This window comes from Lates calcarifer, linkage group LG16_LG22 (genome assembly GCF_001640805.2).
Source record: "Lates calcarifer isolate ASB-BC8 linkage group LG16_LG22, TLL_Latcal_v3, whole genome shotgun sequence".
In the NCBI taxonomy this organism is placed as follows: Eukaryota; Metazoa; Chordata; class Actinopteri; family Centropomidae; genus Lates; species Lates calcarifer.
Genome location: NC_066848.1, coordinates 15,540,848 through 15,562,180, shown reverse-complemented (window position 1 = coordinate 15,562,180; position 21,333 = coordinate 15,540,848). Strand labels below are relative to the sequence as shown.

Sequence of the window (21,333 nt, the reverse complement as noted above, 5' to 3'; positions counted from 1 at the left end):
GTAGATATGAAAAGAAGCAGAGAGACAGACCTTCGGTACAGTGAGGCACAGACATGGACAGAGAGACAAACACGGGCTTTGGTCAGCCATGAGGCAAGAGGCTGTCACATTATCGGGCTAACACATGCACATAAACGTGGACAAACATCTCCACAGTATTCACACTGTTGATATTTGTTAGGAATTGGTTTGCACAACTTAGCTTGTAACAAACCTGAGAGAACTGTAATGACCTCTTCTTCCTTTAAAAGTTTCCAAAGGTCATTTGGCATGATGGTTGGCAAGTTGTTGGTAATGTTAATGCAGTTATGAACCAGTGTCCCTCTGCTGAAGAAGCAGAGGTCAAGGCCAGGAGGTATTTTCCCTGCTGCTGTGTCCCTGTCTTAGAGCTCTAAACGCTGCTGTTCTGACCCTGACCTCTGACCACTGACTTCCCTTTGAGGTGTAAAAAGTAAATGGAGTGGAATGATACATGGGAAGTTATAGTGTGTGTTCTTACAGTGAAGATGCTGACAGATGCATACTTTTGTAAACATGGTGTAACCACATTAAGTTCACGTGTCCTAGTGACAGATGAACACATCCAGTGCATGTTCTTAAAACAAACAGGCCTTTACTGACTTTTTATCAGAACTGGCCCACTGTGAAATCCTCATCCAGTGAAGGGGACTACAACCAGCTAGTTTCACCATTTACTCACTGAGGTAACTGGCTTTCCCATTTCAGGCTTGCTGCGATCAGTGCTGCTGTGTAAATCGTCCTCATTAGCAGCCAGTCACGCCTCCTTCAATCTAATGAGTTAGCTACAGTATGTGACTGCATTATGAACAAATGTCTGTCTCTCTCTCTCTCCTCCTGATCTTTCTCTTGTGCCCCTCTACTCTCTGAAGACAAGGGTCTTTTTGTGCAAAAGGGAAATCATAGGACTCACATGCTTTGGAGGAGAAAGTGAGTGATCACAGCACAGGACAGGGGTTTTTCAGAGGAAAAGAAAGAAGGGAGAGGAGCGGACTGAAGTCATCTTGAGCGGGATAAGGACATCAGAACTGGACAGCTGTGAACTAGACTGGACCAGACCAGACCAAAACATGGAAAATGGCAAAACTGAAGAAAAGATGGAAGACGTGTCAGAAGGTAAAACAGGTGTCAAAAAACTTAAGATGTATCTTTTGAACAGATGCTCGCAGAGGAAACAGTTCTGGTTTGTGCTAGGGCTGCAACTGGTAATTAAGGTCTCTATTGATTCATTTGTTTATTATTTCCTCAATTAACAAATTAATTGTTTACTCTATAAAATATCAGAGAATACTGCAAAATGCCCATCAGAGTTTCCCAGACTCAAAGATGACATCTTCAAATTGCTTGTTTTATCAGACCAACAGTAAAAGAGCCAAAGATATTCACTTTACAAAGATATAAAACAGAAACAAAGCAACAGACTTTCTTTTCTTGAATGACTGTGGATTATTTAAATGCAACAGTTTTACTCAAGAAAGGTTAAATTAGTCGTATAGATCTTTAAACTTGAGTCTCAAAAACTGTCTCTCAGCCAAAAGGCTACAAGGCTATTAATCACTGGATCTTTTCACTTTGAGCAAAGGAGCTGAAGATCAGGGACAGTCTGGGAAAATATGTATTAGAGAATAGCTCCCGACAGATACCGAATTTTGTGACTGATACCAATTTTGATATTTGGGATTTGTTGGTGCTCTCTGGTGGACTAATAGCCCATTTTCACATCAGACATTCTGACTTGTTATGGAAGGAAATGCACAGGTGAAAAAATCATCAGTAATGCCTCAGTAACTAAAACCAGTATGCACAACAGCAGGACCCTGGAACCAGCTCACCTAAATGGAACACTGTCACTTTAAAAGTTTTCAATCACAACTGTGCTTTTCCTGCTATGAAAAGTCACAATGTATGCTGTGAAAAAAATCTATTGTTTAACAGCAACATTATTTCTAAATGATATCTAACATAACTTTGTTTGATATTTCATAATGCAACTACTTGTTTCTTAGTGGCTAACATATATGTCAGTGCTGCTATGTAATAAGCGGATACTTGGTGGATATGACAGTCTAGCTATGATTAAACTCTCTGCTTGTGGTTTCCCAGTGGTAACATTTTTTTGTCTTGAGGTTTGAGGCCACTCTGGGAGAGTAGCTGTCTTGTAACAACTGAGGCTGAGCACAAACCCAAGTCGCAGGGGAAATTTGTCATATCATCTGTACTGCAGACAGAAAGACTCTGTTGTTGGACGCAGTATACTCTTTCTCTGGCTCTTTCACACTTAAGAAATGTTATGCAGTACAGATGTGGCACATTGTGCCTAAGGTCCTTGTCAATTATGCATGATAATGTATGTTAAGTACGTATTTCAAATGGCCCTCGGCAATGTTGACAGCAGCTTCACCCAGTGACATTTCCACAATAAACAGGAGCATTGTGCTTTTATACAGCTGGTTAACTGTCCCTAAATGCACTGCATTTAAAAGAAAAATCCATCATAAATCTGAATTTCCTCATGGGGCACTTTCTTACAACAGTCAAACCATTTTGTAAGCTTGAACAACAGTCCCTCAAAAGTCTCCAGCAGCTAAAGATCAGTAGAAATGAATATGTAACTCCATCAGGAGTCAATTCCTGGAGCTGCTCTGTTCACAGTGAATAGGAGACTTAGAGACTCAGCTGCCACAAGTCACAGGAAGATTGACACATAAGAAGTGACAGGACATAAAAATGATGCTTGTGCTTGTGGGTAGTTCGATGATTTTCTCTTCTGAGAAGTACTGGCATGCATAGCACTTTCACATGACTGCTGAAGCACTCTTACTGTCCTACCACTGACTTCCGTGGCATAAAATATTTGTCATGAGCCCTGGTGCAAATGTTTTTATCCCTAATACATCTCACGCAGGCAGACATCATCCATCACTAAGACTTATTACTCTGCCCTGATAAAAAAACATATGTAGTATCTAACTCAAAAACACAAATTCACTGTAAGACCATGTGTATAATATTTTGCAAGGATAGGTGGTATATATGTACATACTGTAATGCATGTCAAAGTTTTGGATAGACTGAAATATCATTTAGTACTGTGCTATGATGTGGTTGATTAGACAATTCAGTGCAGATATTAACATCCTATTAATTTAATTTAAATTTTTTGTTGTTTTGTTTTACTTAAATGCATTTACTGAAAACAAAAAAGACATAATATAATAATATAATGTGAGTCAACAGGTTGGATTTAGGGGGAACTCTGCTGGATTTCCCTGAAGCAGAAAACATAAGGAGGGAACAATTCTTGCAAACATATCGAATGTTGATGCGTATCACTAATTGTTGGAAGCACTATCATTAGTTATGTTGTTGCAGTGAGATAAATGCTGCCAAACATGTTGACTATGGTCTCTGTTATTTTGTGGTATTTATGCAGGATTATCACAGTTAATCCAACAGGAATACAGTACACTGATGACAAATAATGTTCCACATGGCACCTGCAGATTCTTTAAATGTAGTCTTCTATGAAACCTAAAACCCAAAGTGTATATTTTTTGAATTCTCTGTTTTTGAAAAACAGATAAATGAGTAAATGAGCTTGATTCCTCACAGTGGAAATTTCCACCACTGATGACATTCAAGCCAAATGACATTTTTTCCACTTGCATGTTTTAGCGACACATTAATATGAAGAATGTATCATGCCTACTTATGAATACATGAAGTAATATTATAATGGAATAAATCAACATTTTCATAAATGTGAATTGTTGCCTGTGTGGGCGTCTAACTGAGTTATTTTCCCTTTGTTTACCTTTTAGATAAAGAAGAAAATGTGGAGGAGGCTAACCTGGAGATTGCTCAGGTAAACAAGAGCTCTATCAACAATTACTGTCACTATTTTATCACCCATCTCAGATGTATTTGGTAGACTTGGAAAAGTAAAAGAAGATGTGAAAGAAATCGTCCATGGTGACTTGGACTTGTTGTCGGTACTTTCCCAACAACTTTCCTGTGCCAGCCCTACCTCCATCTGTCAGGAGCAGAGATCTAAACTTTTCAACAAGGAAACTTTTTTTTTTTTTTGAGTTGGCTGCTCTTATCAAACTCGCTCTGCTCTTAAGTCACTATTAGCTGTTTTTCAGTCAGTGGTTTAACATTTACTTTTCAGTTTTCATGGGAAAAATTCAAACTTTTGACCATATGAGATGTAATCCTCTCAGGATGTCACGCAAACTTTAAGGTTATAAGTCACACAAAGGTCAAAGGTCAATCTGGTCATGTGACAGACGGTCTGTTGTCTTGTCTATCTTTTGACATCCTTTGACAGAGGAGTAGCAATACAATCCCGTAGATCAGCATTCACAGCTCTGATAATTAGACTGACTGTGCCTCAAGCATATTTACATACGTGTTTTATATTTGAAGAAGGAAATGAGCTGAAATTTCCTTCAGCAGATACCAGGATGGAAAAGTCATATCACTGCAAATATTGCAGACACATAACCTAAAGCTACAAATGAAATAATCCCTGTTACTGTACTGTACAAATGTTTCTGACCAAAAATCAATACCTAGCATTTTAATAAAACTGTTGTTGCTCAGAATGCCAATTAAGTAAACAAACAGTGTTGTGCAGGGTGCTATAAGTGTCACTTTATAAGACAAAGTTGCAAATAGTTCTCACTCAGCTAGAGAGCAACATTGTGGAGCAATGTACCACCCAGGCTCTTCTAATCATTGTGCATGTGGTGTGAAAATGTAGTGTGTGAAGACTTGTTTCATGTCTCTTGAGTTTGAATTTGCACGAGGTCTCATGACATTTGATCAAGAGCGCATTATTTACTCACAGCAGAACACAGGGGAGCAGAACTGCCAGTGTGAGACTAACTGTGTACTAATGGACATATGTTTATAGGTGTTTTTCATTAAAAGGCATTGTGCAAATGTGTTTACAATGGACTCACAGTATGTCCTTGTGAACACTTATTCAAAGGAGTCAACCACCATGTTGAACAATACTAAACTTTTGCCTGATGTAATTACGTATTTACCATTAACTGATATCTATGAAGAACTTGTACTGTAATAGCTCTTTACCTCTGCAGGCTCAAGGTGTACAGATGTACAGTAGCGCTGTCAACCACTGATAGCATCAGAGAGGAAGAAGAGCAGAAGGCAAACAGGACAGATGCTCTATTCAGTCTGCTGCCTGATGCCTTTCACATGACTGAGAAAGAGCGAGCAAGACAGAGAGAGAGAGAGCGAGAGAGAGATGGAGAGATAGGGCGAGAGAGAGCTGCTCAGCCCATGTTATGTTCCCATGAGCTGATTCAGTTATCCCTGTTGGATAAATTCAATCAGCTATGAATAAGAAAAACAAAAATGGAACTGCAGAGAAAAGGGAGGCAGAAGAGGAGTCCACTGCTTATAGAATTAGGAAAGGATGAGGAAATGACTTTCGCTTAAAAAGTAGGACTGTCTGAAAATAATGATGGTGGCAGTGATGAAGGGAGGAGAGTAAAATCAGACCAGATAGGCTGCGGAAAGTGGAGAGGCACTGAAAAACACCAAAGGCAAAATATTACAACATCAAATACTGAGACTCTTTTATGCACTGTATTATCTTCCTTAATTCCTGAAAACATTATGCATTCAATTACTTCTTGTGATACAGCTGCAGGGCCTGGTGGCTGAGCTGCGTGAGGGACTCCATGCTGCCCTGACAGAGCTGTGTGAGCTTCGTCACAGGGACCACGGCCTGGAGGAGAAGCTCCAGGCCCATCAGACTGATGTGGATGATAAGATAATGGGCCTCAAGAACTCCGCTCAACACTTTCAAGGTGCTGGAGACGCTACACAGAGTATACAGACACACACGCATACACACAGAGCCTATTGTAAGAGAGGCCTGAGAGGCCGCTGTAACATAATTTAGAACATCTGACTGGAACTCTGTTGAAACTATAAACTAATTTCATTTATTAACTAGGAAGGCAACTCAGACACTTACACTGCTGTTCAGTGGCAGAGAAAATACTGAGGGGCATGTACATGTTTTATGTAGCCCGTGGTGTAAGATCTGTAATGTATGATTTAATGTTTATTACATTTATCTGTACATATACACACTAATATATGAGCTTTATCAACATACAAAGAAATGATTTATCCATAACTATTATGTGTAATGAGCTTTTAATATTCACAAGGTGCATCTGCACACATATCTATTGATGTGTTTTGCATGTGGTACATTCTTTATGCTGACTATATGGGAACTGAATAGAAGGTTTTAACGTTTTTAACATGATTATGACACAGCGGCACAACTGGCAAACTCTATGTGATAACACAACTATTTTTAATTTTAGTGACATGTCGAACAAATTTCTCATAAATCCCACCTGCCATCACCAGAAGTGATAAAAGCTTTAGCTCTAGTTGCTCTGGAAGAAAAATACCCTCTCCTTGATTTGTGCCTTAAAGCAATGCAGCAGATTTCAGACAGTCTTGGTTGGTTTATCAGCAGTTACACTAATGCAGTTCCTTGGTACAATGTACTTGCAGGAGGAGCTGAATGTGGCATTGTTCCACATTAAGGATGTGTCCAGCAGACAGAGAGAGGTTCAGAAGAGGATAGAACTACTGCAGTTAGAAAACATGAAAGACATCATCTCTGTTCCACACAGGTAGGACTGAATACATACACACATTTTTGTGCTTACTGTAAAAACGCTATACAGTAGATGCACACACACATACACACAAATTTGTTTCATCCACAAAAATATATTTTTCAATCTCATCCTCTCACTTCACTACAATGTCTACTTATACCATTTAAGTGCCCTTGAGCAAGGCACAGAATGTGTTGCTTTTTGGCATGGATGTGAAAAGATCAGCTGTGTTATGTAACTTGGCAAATAAGTTGTTTTTATCTTCTTTTACTTCTCCTCCCGCTGTGCTGATTGGTCCAAAAGTAGAAAGAGCTCCAAGGCAGATGTGCTAACAGCATCGGGGGATGAACACATCTGTGTGCCCAGCCAATCGGAACTCGGTGTTATTCAACACTTTTTTCCCAGTCTGCCACACAGTGAGTCACCACAGAGGAGCAACACATCTACACAGAGTGAGTCTGTGTGTGTGTGTGTGTGTGTGTGTGTGTGTGTGTGTGTCTTTACTGTAAGCCCCCTATTTAGAGTTTACATCCAATAACATTTAATGTACAGTGTTTCTTAATGTACAGTAATTATAACTTCACCAAAGACATATCTTACATTATATGTATATACATATTATTATATATTATCTGTTTATACACCAGCCTTCACATATAGGGGCCCACATGAAGTGTTATACATCTATTATAATGTGTTATAAACCATGTATTAAATGTTTGTATACTGCTTAGAAATACTAAACAAGGGGATTTCAAGTATGGCTCTAGTGTGCCTACAAATCAAAAGGATGTGTAGGGTTAGGAAAGAGGTTGAAGTGAAGGAAAGACCAATAAGAGCCACTTACTCACATTTGTGTGTGTATGTATGTGTGTGTGTGTCTTTTGTAGCCTCTACCTCTGAGCAGGAGGCTCAGCCACAGCAGCAGAGAGGTTGTCTGTCCAAATCTCCAGCGTGGGGAGAAGTGAAGAACAGCAGAAATGACACAGAAACCTCCAACAGCCAGACTGAAAACAGTAAGAAATAGAGCTTATTACTACTATTAATAAAACTACAGCTGCTGCAACTAATGATGCTAACACTACCACCTACAGTTTACTCACCAACACCACTAGACACACAGTACACGTTATGCAATCGCTGTCTTGCCAAGAGTTAAAGTGACACTCTGCATGCGCATAAATGTGAGGCAACAGTTAGCTTAGCTTAGCATGAAAACTGGAAGTACTCTTCATGCATTTGGTGTTATTTAGTGAGGGCTCAGTATTTAACACTAAATGGCTCCAGCTTCATATTCAACAGTGATGAGAATGACATCAGTCTTCTCATCTAACTCTCAGCAAAAAATGTTTTAAAAAAAAATACATTATGTCTTTGTGTGTGTGCAGATAAGAGACAGAGAGCAGCTCTGGAGTTGCTGGAGTCAGAGAGAGTTTACGTCTCCCACTTGTCTCTGTTACTAAAGGCCAACATAACCTTCAATGGATCAGAAGCACTCACCTCCAAAGACAAACGGTAATAAAACTACAGACAAACACAGAGCTCAGTCTGACAGAACCTGGAAAGAGGCAGATTTCAAAATCTTACATGGGCATCAAAAACAGACAGACATCTTTGAAATTACCCAATAATGGGGAGGATGGTAATTTAATAAGGAGGAAGCATTTAAACATTTTTCTTTTCCTTGTTTTAAAGTTACTTACTCAAGCTTACTCAAACACTGTATCTGTTTAAGAATTAGCCAGATAATGCCAACGTTATCTGACAAAGAAAAAGTCTCTCTTATGTAAAATATCGCAGACTACAGTCATTTCTGTCTTTGTCCATCTCTCTCACACACATCCACATAAACACACGCAGATCAAAACTCTGAATTTATGCCAGGGGTGGCTGCTGATCTAATTTGAGAGCTTACGGTGAGGGGAGAACAGGAAATGAACTAATTAAATAAAAGCAGGTTATATACACCAGTGAAACAGAGAGGACACTCTTTAAAAGAGATTCTAATGTAATCACTGCTCAGCTTCAGCACACGTGTTCCCAATGACCAGAAGCACCAATGAAAAGGTGCCACAGCTGAACTGGGTCAAATGGTATTTGTAAATGATTGCATTTATTTTAACTCGATTTACCTGCTGCCAGAAGTCTGTCACATAAGATAGCACAATAACTGTCAGAAGGTTTAGCATGTTACATGAAAGTACATGCATGAAGGACACACCAAGGCCAAATTAGGCCAATAATGTTTATGCAGTAAAAGTAAATATTCTGTGTAACTGACCTCTACCCTCTTTCTCTCTTTCTTGCTGTCTTCAGTCCATTTCCCAGCTCTCTTAGGTTTCTGATCCAGCAGCATCTCGAGCTCCTCCACACGCTCCAGGAACGTGTGCTCAAGTGCCAGTGGCAAGGCATCATGGGGGATGTGTTTATGAGGCTCACCAGCAAAGAGGTAAACACAGGATTAGGCTGTGTGACGAACACTTAAGAACCACTGTTCATTTTCTGTTTTTAAACATGCGTCAGAAGGGCAAAATGTCGGGGACAACCCAATAGCCGAATGGTTAGGGCGCGTACCACATGGGCCTTTGTGCCCTGCACAGCTGGTCCTTTACTGCATGTCATTCCCCTACTCTCTCTCCCGTTTCCTGTCTTCTCTTCACTGTCCTTTCAATGAAGGCATAAAAGCTCAAAAAATTAGATTTAAAAAAAAGAAGAAGAAGAAGGGCATAAATGGCATAAAAAAAGATGCTTGCCCCAGGAAACAGTCAGTATAGACCCAGTTCATTTGCTGTCAAGAAGACTGTACACCCTCTGGGGCACAAAACCAGACGCATCAACACTCACTTAAAGCACACAGAACTATACAAGGGTAGTTATTGTCCTTTTCCATGTGAGATGAGATCTATTTAAAAGGTTTAACTTGTCTTTTCTGGTGTTAAGTCTCCAAACTATGCGCTCCTGCCAAATCATTCTGAGGCATTTCACCACATTATTTTTTCCCCCTGACATTCCTGTAAGTAAAGACGCATCACACCATCTACTGGCAAGAAAAGTGAATGCCTCTGAAACCTGTGCCACCTGCAGGCAATGCAGTGTTAAAGATGCATTTCCCTCTTAATGCAGATATTTGCACATCCAGCAATGTCAGATACAGGTGCGCTGTAAAGTGTCACTTCAATCTAAAGACAAGATGATTGTGCACACTGCAATTGCTCAGCATCACAATTTACTGATCATACTGATATTTGGTTATTCCTACAAAAGTAATATATTATTTGATGAAGGTTGAGAGAGAAAGAAATGTTAGTATGATCAATAAATTATGACGCTGAACAAGAGCAGTTTGCATGTGTTTTTCTATTTTACCAATAAACCCTACCTGTCTCACTGAAAAATACAGTGCTAATCAGCTTGTGACCGCCATCCTTGCATTTGAAACAGAGCATTTCAGACCTCTTCGCATTTTCTCACTTGTTCTCACTTGTCATATTTTGCCCACTACAGATAAAATAATAGAGGAATCATTTGGTGCCTTCCTGACAGAGTTTCAACAAGACCTGAATATACAAAGCTCCAGAGATGTTTCAACCATATTGTAAAAAAGATCTGGATCTCCATCTTACTCGCTTGTAAATCAAAAGCTTGATATTCACAACCCACAATGCTGTTCCAGGCTAATTCATGCGGAGAGGTCAAAAGCTTTGGCCTTGTGACTCGCCATTTCTAATGAATCTGAATCACTTTGGCAGTCCATGACGGACATTAAATGAAATGTCAAATTCCAGCAGAGCCATGCTCAGAGCTGGAATACAGATGTAATGCAAGCTGTACAAAATGACAAATTGATGACAAAAAGGGTACTACAAATCTGTATTAACAAAATTATGATTCCCTGCAAGACTTAACCATCCATTGTGGAATATTAGGATGGTACTAATGGCAACCAAACCCAAGCTGATAGCCATAAGCAGACACAATACACTGAAGCTAATGAGTCTATTCTATTAAAGCCAATGTTTGGCTAATTGGCTGTGAGTGAATAGGAGGAAATGCAGTAATTGGTAAGAACACCTACCTATTTAAAAAAATAACAGCAGGTTCACAGTATGTTGTGGGATCCTAACACACTGAGTGACTTACGTGAGGAAGGAAATTAGCAAGCAAGCAAGAAAGAAATCATTACATACATTAAGCTCGTATACACTCGTCACACAGTTTTCCTATCACATGGACTGACAGTAAAGTGGAAAGGTGGAGGTGGAAAATGTGTATGAATGATGCGTGCATATATGCATATGAACATATACATGCAAACCCAGACTGTATTTCTATGTGTCTCCCTACAGAGTGATTTCTTGGACTTCTATGTGTCGTACCTAAAGGAGCTTCCAGACTGTTTGTCAGTTGTCACCGTGCTTGCCTCCAGCTCCGTGAAATCTTCTGCTCTGGAGGTAAAACAAAAAACGGACAGGATGAGACAATGCAGGACAGATTGGGACAGGCTATGATATTACATGAAAGCACAAGGCAGTACATTTATCAGTATATATAGTAAGATAGGACATGAAGTAACAGTATGGTAATTTAAAATTTGTTGAATGTTAAAATAAACAACACATCTTTTTGTGATTCCAAGACAACTCTGACAGGTCTCAGATATTCTCAGAAACTCTTTGAGTGGCTGGTCACTTAAAACTGCACTAGCCACAGTGACTGGTGTTTGTATACAATAGCTGCAGACACAGCTGAATAAAGTCACATTGCTTATACCTGCTGTGCTGATTGGTTTTGTTCTTCCATCCTGATTGGTTGACTGTGCTGCCCTTTTGCTCTGATTGGTGATGCTTCTGTCAGAGTGACATAATGGGTGATGAATCCAGACCCTCCCTCTACACTCTGCTCCTACAACCTGTTCAGAGGATCCCTGAATACCTGCTGCTGCTACAGGTTAGACACACACAAAGTTAAACAAATATGTTTAATATCTCAGTGATGCAGATGACTCTGGAGATTGCATTTACTCAAAGATGCTTGACCACACATAAGCAAGTTATATATCTGTATGTACAGGGGCTGCTGAGGCAGACAGATGCAGATCACCCAGACTATTACCTGTTGCTGGTGTGCATCCAGCAATTCAGGTCCTTCACAGCTCAGTACCACCATCTCCTCCAGCACAACCAAGAGCTTCTGCTGCACAACCGCAAGGAGGTGAAGAGGTCAGAATTACCACTCTACAAAATAATAATTTGAACCTGACAAAATAAGGGGAAGCTGTGTGTTCACTCTGCAGTGTGCCCCCAGCAGGTCTACTATGAAACAGCTGATAAAGACAGTAGAAGGTGGAATTCAAGCTAACCACATTGGTTCACCATACCCTTGCAGCAGTGCCATGTTGTAAGTATTTATTCTGCAAACACTTGCCTATCTATACATTCACAAAGTAATATTTGGAGCAACATTTGAGTCTGTGGTCACCACACAAAGTTGAGTCCAATATTCACTCTGGTTTTAGGCTCTGTTTTGGCCTTTACCTGTACAAGTGATAAAATCTGTCTTGACATTCTGAATCAGCTATTTTCAGCCTGTCTGCTGTTTGTTGCTGAGGAGGCAGCGTATAGGATGTTTTATCAGAGCTTTTTGCTGTAAACAGCTGCTTGCTGCTGGAAACAAGGTTGATTAATCTGCTTTATGAATTGTTTATTCGTAACAGGGAGCATGTGAACCAAGTGAAGCAGAGCAAGCAGCGTCTCCTAGAGCAGATCCAGTCTCACCGTTTCCAGGATTGGGATCGGGAGCGAGATCATGAAACTCACTGTTATGACACAGAGTGGCCTGCCCAGCTTCCATTCTTCAGCCCCGATCTAGACTCACGGAACCACAAGCCAACAGGTCTGTGGTTAGAGACAGCATCTGATTATTGAAACAGATGATCTTTTGTGGTTTCTTCTTGATTAGAATTATACTTTGGGCATCAAGAAGATTGGGTTCACTGGGTTCACGTAGCTTGGCACCCAGGGATCTGTTCCATGTCATATCCAGAGGCTTTGTAGACCTGTCTGTTACTTTATTATTTTTTTTCATGATTTAACTTTATCATATTAGGATTTGGCAGAAACAGACAGTCAACCCGTGTCATTTAAATGCTTTTGGGATAGCTGCCCCATCATGCAACCATTCAACCAAACTTTGGCTTTCAGGTCTTGGCAGTATCCCAGAGAGTGACACATCTGAGAGGTCCATGTCATGCCAGCATCAGCTTCCCTCCAGACCTGCAGGCTTTCGTCAGGTTCAACCAGGCTCTGCTCTGGCCGATGCTCTTGGAGAGTTCCTGCTCCCTCCAGATCCCCCGGGAATGGAGAGCCTTTACGAAGAGGATGGAGGCTCCCTTCATGATATCTCTATGTTCGACCACTGTTCGTCTGCCTCTTCAGATTCCTCCATTGACATTGCCTTCGTGAAGTGTCCCAAAGCCCCTTCAGCATCACATCATGCAATGGCAGCGAATGTATCGTCAATCCGTGATGTCTTTGGCAATGGTGCAAACCAAGGCAATGGTTACAGCAAACTGCCCAACCGAGGGTGCGTGTCTCCAGATGAAGCTGTAATGATGCGCCGCAATCAGCACCGTCCCCTTCAGGCCAGCCAGCGTAAGAGCAAGGTGAGCTTATTTGTAGTTATGTATATAGAGAGAAAGATTCTCAATTCCTTTTACATGTCTGAAAATAAATAGGTACATTTCTTTGCTGTCTAGTCACTGAATGGACTGCAGATGGATAACACAGTGAGTGGTCTGGATGGTGGACTTCTATCAGACCACCTCCAAAGAGTGGGAATGGGCAGCCATGCAAAGCTGGAGCGCCAGGGCAGTAAGGGCAGCAAGGGGTGTCCAACCCCATCCCGTAAGGTCCACAGTCCCCTGGGAAACAGATTGGATACAGACAAACAGAGCAATGATCTTCATGGGCTGCTCAGCATTGTGGGTGACAACAAGATCAATGTCATTTATCCTTTTCTCAGTTGTATATACTGTGCAGCCTTTGTGGGCTTCTAGAGACAGAAACACTATGATTGGTATCAGATGTAATCAAACCGGTCAATTACGGTAAATGTAATGTTGTGTTCAAACCCCCAGGACTCTGGGATCCAATCATGGGGGGACGAGTCAAAGTGGAGGAGTGGGACCGAGGAGAATAACCATACACCCTTCAGTGAGCGGAGTCGGAAGCAGGACAAAGGAGGTTTCAGGAGCTCGTTCAAGAAGCTCTTCAAGAAGAAGTGAGCCTTCATAAAAATCTTTTTACAATTTATGGAAAATTCCTCAATTTTTAGAAATACCCACTAAAAACACATCCACATTAACATGGAGGTATTGGATTTATCACTGCTCTTTCTTTCTAACAGGAGCAGTGATGAGAAGAAAGACAAGGGAGGTGAGAAAACACCAGAAAACCAAAACAGTGAACATGAGACATCTGGGAAAAATCCCAAACTGGTACATCTGGAGATAAACCGTGGCACGGCTGTATGAACACCACTCTATTACAGACAAACATTGTCACAGACTGATCAAACATACAGTGTATTGCATGATTGCATGAATGCTTAAGCATACGTACCTGCTGAATAACTTTTACAACTGCTGTATAAATGCTGTACAGATATAATCCATTTAGCTAGGCAACATTTCCTGTTAACAATATAAATTTGATTTTTATATGAAAGACAAAATCCTGCCCCTAACCCTCATACTGAGGGGAAAGCACTTGACATGATTGTACAGTGGATGCCATTTTTTTTTATACAGTCAAAGCAGCTGGTTGAATTTTTTCTCATATTAAGTGTTATTTTGTCAATCTTACTTAGAATATGGTATCATTTGCCGATACCAAAATGACACAGGATTACATTTGCAAATTAAACTTTTTGTCGATGAATGTGTGAATAGGTGGTTACAAATATGACCACTAGAGGGTGTAGTTTAACACTTTACATAGCCATACTGTTAATAGCTCTGCTCTACCTCCAGTCCCCACAGTTTCACAGACAACTAACACCTCTCTTTCCATTTTTGCTCCTTTTCTCAAGGTGTTTTTAAGCTACACCACAACTTCCAAATCTGTGTAAACTTACTCATAAACATTTCTATGGCTGCTTAATTTGTTAAGCCATAACCAGAAATTATTATATTGTGCATATACTCAGGAGAACAACCACTAAACAGTTATTATATGTCCATGTTTCTATATGTTTAAGCAATTTGTTTAAAGACAATAATTTCTATGCTCTGAATAAAACTGTTTTATTAAAGGATGAATGTGACAATCGGGAGACATTAAGAATGTTCAATAAAGGTTCACACTGAGAAATTGTTTTGTGGCTCAGGAGGTTGATTTTCTCAGAGTCACCAAATTATTAAAATACCATAAGACAGCAAGAACAAATAGAGAATGTTGTGTGTTGTACAGAATGAAAAGGCTTTTTTAAATGAAATTGTGATGATGGACTATATAAAATGTTATCACAGGGCACATCTCAAACGAAACTGGTCAAGCATTTGCTTGCTTGAGCTTGCTTTGTACTCACATTTAACAGGCAGCAGATTCTTCACTTGAACCAGCTGTTTGCTCCTTGTTAGAAAAGAATCCATTGGCTAGAGTTAAAAAAAAAAAAGAACATTATTGACTCACATGATACTCCAGTGGGTATTAAATACTCAAATTTGAATAAAATTAAACTTGTCGTGATAACACTTTGAATTACTACATGTTATCTTGGGAAGCAGCCATTTTCAAGGGTAGTGTTCTCAACCTGGGAGTCTGGATCCCTAAAGGAGACCAAGATAAATTTGGGTCACAAGAGGATTTAAAAACACACAAAAACTAACTAACTAACTAACAAAAAACATCCAGCATAATGGCATCAGGTATAATGTTTAATATGTTCACTGTCTTCATTGGACGCTTGCAAATGATCACTTAACACAGAGTATAGCTGGGTAGAGTTGTCGATATGTCTGGACATATCACAATTTCTGAGGGCTTTCACCTCCTCATCTCTCAAAATAAACCATCTTGGAAAACCTTTGAACTATCACATGCTGACAAGGTTTAGAACAGGCCAAACACTTCTAACAATACACAACAGATATGTTTTTTTTTTTATAGGAAAGGTTAAAGTTCAAATATTCTCCAGTTAACAAAATAAAAAGTGACAGGTTTAAAACAAATTATGAAGCGTCAAGCACACAAATAAGAGCTACCAAAAACTTTTCTCACCTGTGCATAGTGTAGGTTGGACAGGAAATGCAGCTTTGCTATTTGACAGTTTAGCATCAGATCAAAGGTAGAAAATCAGGTGTTGCTGATAACATTACCGAGGGGTCCTCTGAATTGAAGTGTCCTAATGCCGTGTCCATGCCACGCCCACTCTGCTGCTCAGCAGAAATGACCACCATAAGACAACAAATGGTTGAGTTCCTTCTTTTTAATGTGTTAACCTGTCATCTCATAAATCTGTTACACTTCTGAAACAAAATATAGGCAATTATACAGTATGTAAAACAAACCCATTTTTATTTTACACTATATACATTTCATAACGTGTGCATTGCATTATGAAAACAAAAGACAAAGGTGTTGTAATAGCGACAGAACAGGGGAGACTTGTGTTTCGTTAAATATTGGGAGGAACAGCTTTTGCAAAGAACTCAGGTGTATCTCAAAACAATCCTTGTGAATTACTGTCACACGATTTGACCCAGGAGTAGCTGAAGTTATAAAGCATTGACTTTTTAACATTTCAGCAAAACCAACGAAGGAAGGCCATGTTGGCACCTGCTTTCGGGGATTATAGATTAATCTTGAAACATTTATGGCTGCGAACATTAGTAATAATCAAAGCATCATTCAATCCCTCAGAAACTTATTTTGTTATTTTTCAAAAATGGACAGTTTCCCCAAAAGTAAAAGTAAATGAACCCACAGAAAGAAATGGAGCTGCTTATATAGCGTGTTTCAACTAAATCAATACATACTTGCAATGATTTTAGATGAGCTGCTATCATACAGGAGTAGTTTTTTTTCTTGGGCTTGAGATTTCATAATTCAAAATAAATTCAAAGCAAATGGGCATTTTAAGAAACAAAGAAAATCTCCAAAGAAAATCCTAAAGTGGAATCTCATTCACTTTGTCTTAATGTGATAGGTTTGAGTATTTTGTTTTGATTTCTCAGCTTTTGTTCATTTATACTCGTCAACTGAGAGGACGCACACATGAGCATGTTTTGTTTAACGGTAACCATACACGCTGTTGATGGCTGTCTTTTGAATAAGACAGTTTTTTAGGACATACCACGAGGTAGACTATCTAAATTTGGCCATAAAAAATTTCAACAACATATTTTGGCATTACATTTTTTAAAAATGTAAAATCCATACAATGTATGTTCCTTGGCGTAAACCGAGCCCTAATGTAAAGGAATGTTTGATTCATTTTTTTTTCCCAAATATATGAACCAGTAACAGTAAGTCACATGATGCTGCTAAAATCCAGTGATATTTCAATAATCAAATGGTGAGGAATCAGTTAAATTGAATTAAGTGAGCCTATAAATATTGGAAGCCTTATGGCTGACAATGTCAATGTGAGGCTATGCCATAAACTTGGTATAACTAATATATTTCTGATGCTGAATGAACAAAAGAAAATATTTTTTGTAAAATAACCTGATTGTGTGAATGAAACTTGGCTGCAGCCAGAAACTGTGACACATCGTTATTACTGGGTGTTGGCTAGAAGTACATGTATTAGCGTGATCACAGCTAAAACACTTGTCTGGGGTAGTGATTCACCCCCGTGTTTGTTTTGGATTACATAATCTTTTTTTTTTGAGCAAATCTCTGTATCAAACCAGGCTGCTGCCTGAAGAGTTCAGCTGATTTGACATTTATCTCAAATTACAAACAGCATTCAGTCTCATATAGGGCACTACAAAGGAAGGCAGTTTCTGCTCCCAACTTATTACATGGTATTTCATATGCTGTCATAATGATTAATATTTCTGACAGATGTACGGCAACACACTGTGGACAATTTTAGACGAGAACAGTGTGCACATGTGATTAAAAAAGGAGACTAATTATTTATATCCTCACAGTGGATTCACACCCTCCACACTTAACTAGACTATGCTTGTTTTTGTTCACTGCAACAGTGCGACAAAGCGTCAGGAACTGGAATCCACTGAGAGGATCTGTTTATCCATTAATAAATCATAGTGAAACATGGTGAAATAGTGTGTAGGGGCATTGGTGTGATTTCCATCACTGAGGTGTGGAGGAGGGACATGACGCCATGTTGGTAAAGTGACAAATTTCACTGCACGCAAGAGGGTAATGAGGGGTCAAGGAAAAACAGAAAGCTGTTACATTCTTTCCTTAAATTGTCCCCCAACATGGTGACACACCCCTTTCAAAACCACCTTAGTAACATCCAGTGACACGTCTGTACAGAGCTGAATGAATTTTCCATTTCCCCCAAACCTTTTAAAAGACAATACTATAATTGTTTCAGTTTCTCTTGAGTCAACTGGATTTTAGCTTTGATGTCAAGCACTGATAAGATTGTAAATCTCTAAATTTTCAGTTTGTAACCTGGCTTTATAGTCTAACATTGCACTGCATTTGGATAAGGAACACAGATGTGTATATATTAACCACTAGATGGCATAACACACAGGATTTTTAGCCTGTCAGATTTTGTTCCAAGGTTTAGAAAAAAAATAGTAGTTACTGTTAAATTTAGACTTTCTCTCAACAAGATTAATCGCTGTTGCCATGGCAGAGATCATTAATTATATCTATATCATTATATTAATGGTATTTAGTGTAACATTGACCTGATGAAGTCACTCATGTGCTTTGTTTTTGCTTGTATATATTCTGTATTTTCTGACTCATCTCAAAGCTGATTGGTTCATTTGCTGCAGCTTACACCTCTGTATCTATAGAGAAAATGAAGACCTGATTTGAGAAATCAGCTTCTGGAAAGTGAAAAATGAACCCAAATGTTTCAGCTCTGTAAGATTTCAGCATTAGAGATGGTGTCTTAGATTGACCTAAACTAGTGTTCACGTCCTCTGAAAGCAACCTCTAGTGTCACAGCTTGTAAAGACTGGTAGTGTACTGCCACATGCACTCTCCTACACACCACAACCACACAGTGCACATTTACATGCATGTGGTGTGATCTTTCACACAGATGATGGTCTTTAACAATGTCACAGCAATGACGCTTGAAGTCAAAATATGACTAAAATGAACCAAATGCAAGGATTTACACAGAGGTAAAAATCTGTTAAAAAAGCAATTTCTGTATATTTATGGAATTGTTTTAACAGAAAAACTCCTTCTTCATTTATATAGTGCAAACTCCAGTTAAATTTAATGCTAGAAATGATGGCTGACAGTTAATATGTCAGCTCTACAGGGTAAGTGATTTTTCTTTCTGTGTAAATCCATCTTTTTTCTCAGTGCCCATCTCAAGGGGTTTTAGGCAGAAACACAACTGTAACTTATTAAAGATCAGATCTGTATGATGCACTCGTATGTGCATATTCTATGTCTACGCACACACACATACACACACACACTGTGCATACACATAAGGTCATATATTATAATGACATCACATTTGTTTATCAAATACGTTTTTTTCCTCTGTGCAAATTTTTAACACCAGTGGTTCAATAAAAATAAACAAAATAGCATTTAAGAAAAAAATGAAGCTTTCTGATTAAAACAGAATTAAAAAAAACAAACAAAACAAAAAAAACAAAACAAAAAACAAAACAAAACGGATGATGACAAAACAGGAAAAAGAAACTAAAATGAACAGAACTCAGAACGCCCGCTGCCCTGACGACAGTTGCTATGGTGCATACGAGCAGGAAGTCTCAATGGTGATGCATGCAAAATGGAAATTACCAATCAGTGCCGCTTCCTGCGTTTGCTCAGTCCAATCCTGAGCTCCAGATCATTATTAAGAGTAATATTGGATTACTAAAGCTGTCCACCTGAGGAGACTGCAGGGTGGGGGGGGTCTTTGCTTCCTGACCTGACACGATCAGGGAACCGGGAAGTGAATTTACTGCCCCATCACTCCTCCGTGCCTGTCTGTCTCTCCGTTTGTCTCCACAGTTGTACAGAGCAACTATACACACGCCTATCTACACGACCAGTCTTTTTAGTGTTCGTCTCTGTCAAAAAATACTACATTTATATTTACAACAATTAAATAGAGGTCAATTAAGCACTTGTGTGGTGTGGTGACGGGTACTGGAATTTGATGCTAGCAGAGGTGGCGAAGCTTTTTAGTCTGTTTTCTCTTTTTTATCCTTTAAAAAAAACAAATAAAACAGGAAAGCCATCCTGGTTGTTAAAGTTACATCATGCCACAATAAATAAAGGTGTAGTTTAAAAAAAAGGAGGGGGAGGAAGAAGGGAAAGAGGGAGGAGGAGACAAGGGAAAGACGACAAAGGGGAGAAGGGAAGATTTTCTGTGCAAGATGGCTGTTCTGTGAAGCTTTAGCGCAAATAGCAGTAGTAGTAGTAGTACTAGTGTGTAGAAGTAGTAGTAGAAGTAGTGTTGAAGTCAAATTTCTGTGCTGGATGCTGTTTTCCCAGTGTGCAGAATGCAGGGGGGAGGTGGGATGGATTTCAGGATTCTGGGTTGAAGTTGCAGAGAGGTGATTCACCCCCTTCCCCTGCTATTGCAACCCAAACTAGCCTCAGACCAGCTGTTTTAACCCTCGCCCCGTCAGAAAACGGATCCGCAACCCGCTGTTCCTACTACAACACGCTTAACTGATACACGTATAACACTGCGCTGCATTTTTAAAACGTCTGCAACTGGGAAAATCCACATCTGCACCCCACGAACTGCTCGTCTCCCAGTTACACTGCTGGCAGGCCCGGGTGAGAAGGTGGAGGCTGGGTGGGTTAGAGGTGGGGGTTGGGCTGAGTGTGTGTCTCCCAGTTGCTTACTCCCTTGTTTGCATTAGTGGTAGGCTGTTTAGAGTGTGTGTTTTGTTTTTTTTTGTGTGTATGTGTGTGTGTGCGTGTGTTCTGTGTTGTGTGTTGTGTGTGTCTCAGTAGCTGTTTTCATGGCCTGCCAGGATATAGAGGTTGCTGTGGGCTGTAGGGTTGTCTGTGGGCCTGCTCTCCAGCACCACCACCCTGCAATACAAACAAACACACAAACACACACACACACACACACACACACACACACACACACACACACACACACACACACACACACACACACACACAAACATCCAGTTAAGTTTCAAGGGAAGAACATGAATCAGTTTTTATTTTGTGAGCAATACAAGGTATGAAGACACAGTAAAGACCCAGGATGTATTGTAGCAATATGTACAGACAACCAGCAACCCACACAGGATATGGTCCGAGCCTGTAAAAGTCCTGTTATTTAGGAAAAAGGCAGCGGAGGAATATGATTTGTTTTGAAACTTAGCCCTTCACAAAGTACGCTCTGTTCACCCTGAGGAAAACTGCGAGAGAGCTGTTAATACTGTTTTAACAGGGACCCAGAGACTTACACATTCACA

At 39.7% G+C, this 21,333-nt stretch overlaps 2 protein-coding genes across 11 annotated transcripts in view; one reads left to right on the top strand and one right to left on the bottom strand.

Annotated features, from left to right (window-relative positions):
* Window positions 1–884: 884 nt before the first annotated feature.
* arhgef33 (Rho guanine nucleotide exchange factor (GEF) 33) lies at window positions 885–15,070 on the top strand. The gene is given in 18 exon segments (XM_018661666.2): window positions 885–1,134; window positions 3,840–3,883; window positions 5,696–5,845; window positions 5,847–5,861; window positions 6,589–6,710; window positions 7,002–7,150; window positions 7,589–7,714; window positions 8,087–8,213; window positions 9,015–9,147; window positions 11,045–11,149; window positions 11,553–11,645; window positions 11,769–11,917; window positions 12,006–12,095; window positions 12,412–12,590; window positions 12,899–13,359; window positions 13,453–13,677; window positions 13,834–13,976; window positions 14,103–15,070. Coding segments are annotated over 18 exon segments (2,484 nt in total). The 5' UTR covers window positions 885–1,088; the 3' UTR covers window positions 14,230–15,070.
* A 1,099-nt stretch (window positions 15,071–16,169) lies between these two features.
* LOC108873491 (mitogen-activated protein kinase kinase kinase kinase 3) overlaps window positions 16,170–21,333 on the bottom strand; it is a 41,553-nt gene continuing 36,389 nt past the window's right edge. For all 10 annotated transcript variants that reach the window (XM_051076433.1, XM_051076434.1, XM_051076436.1 and 7 more), the window contains one exon: window positions 16,170–20,935. In XM_051076433.1, the coding sequence (XP_050932390.1) occupies window positions 20,848–20,935 (88 nt within the window). In that variant the 3' untranslated portion in view covers window positions 16,170–20,847. The remainder of the gene's footprint in view (window positions 20,936–21,333) is intronic.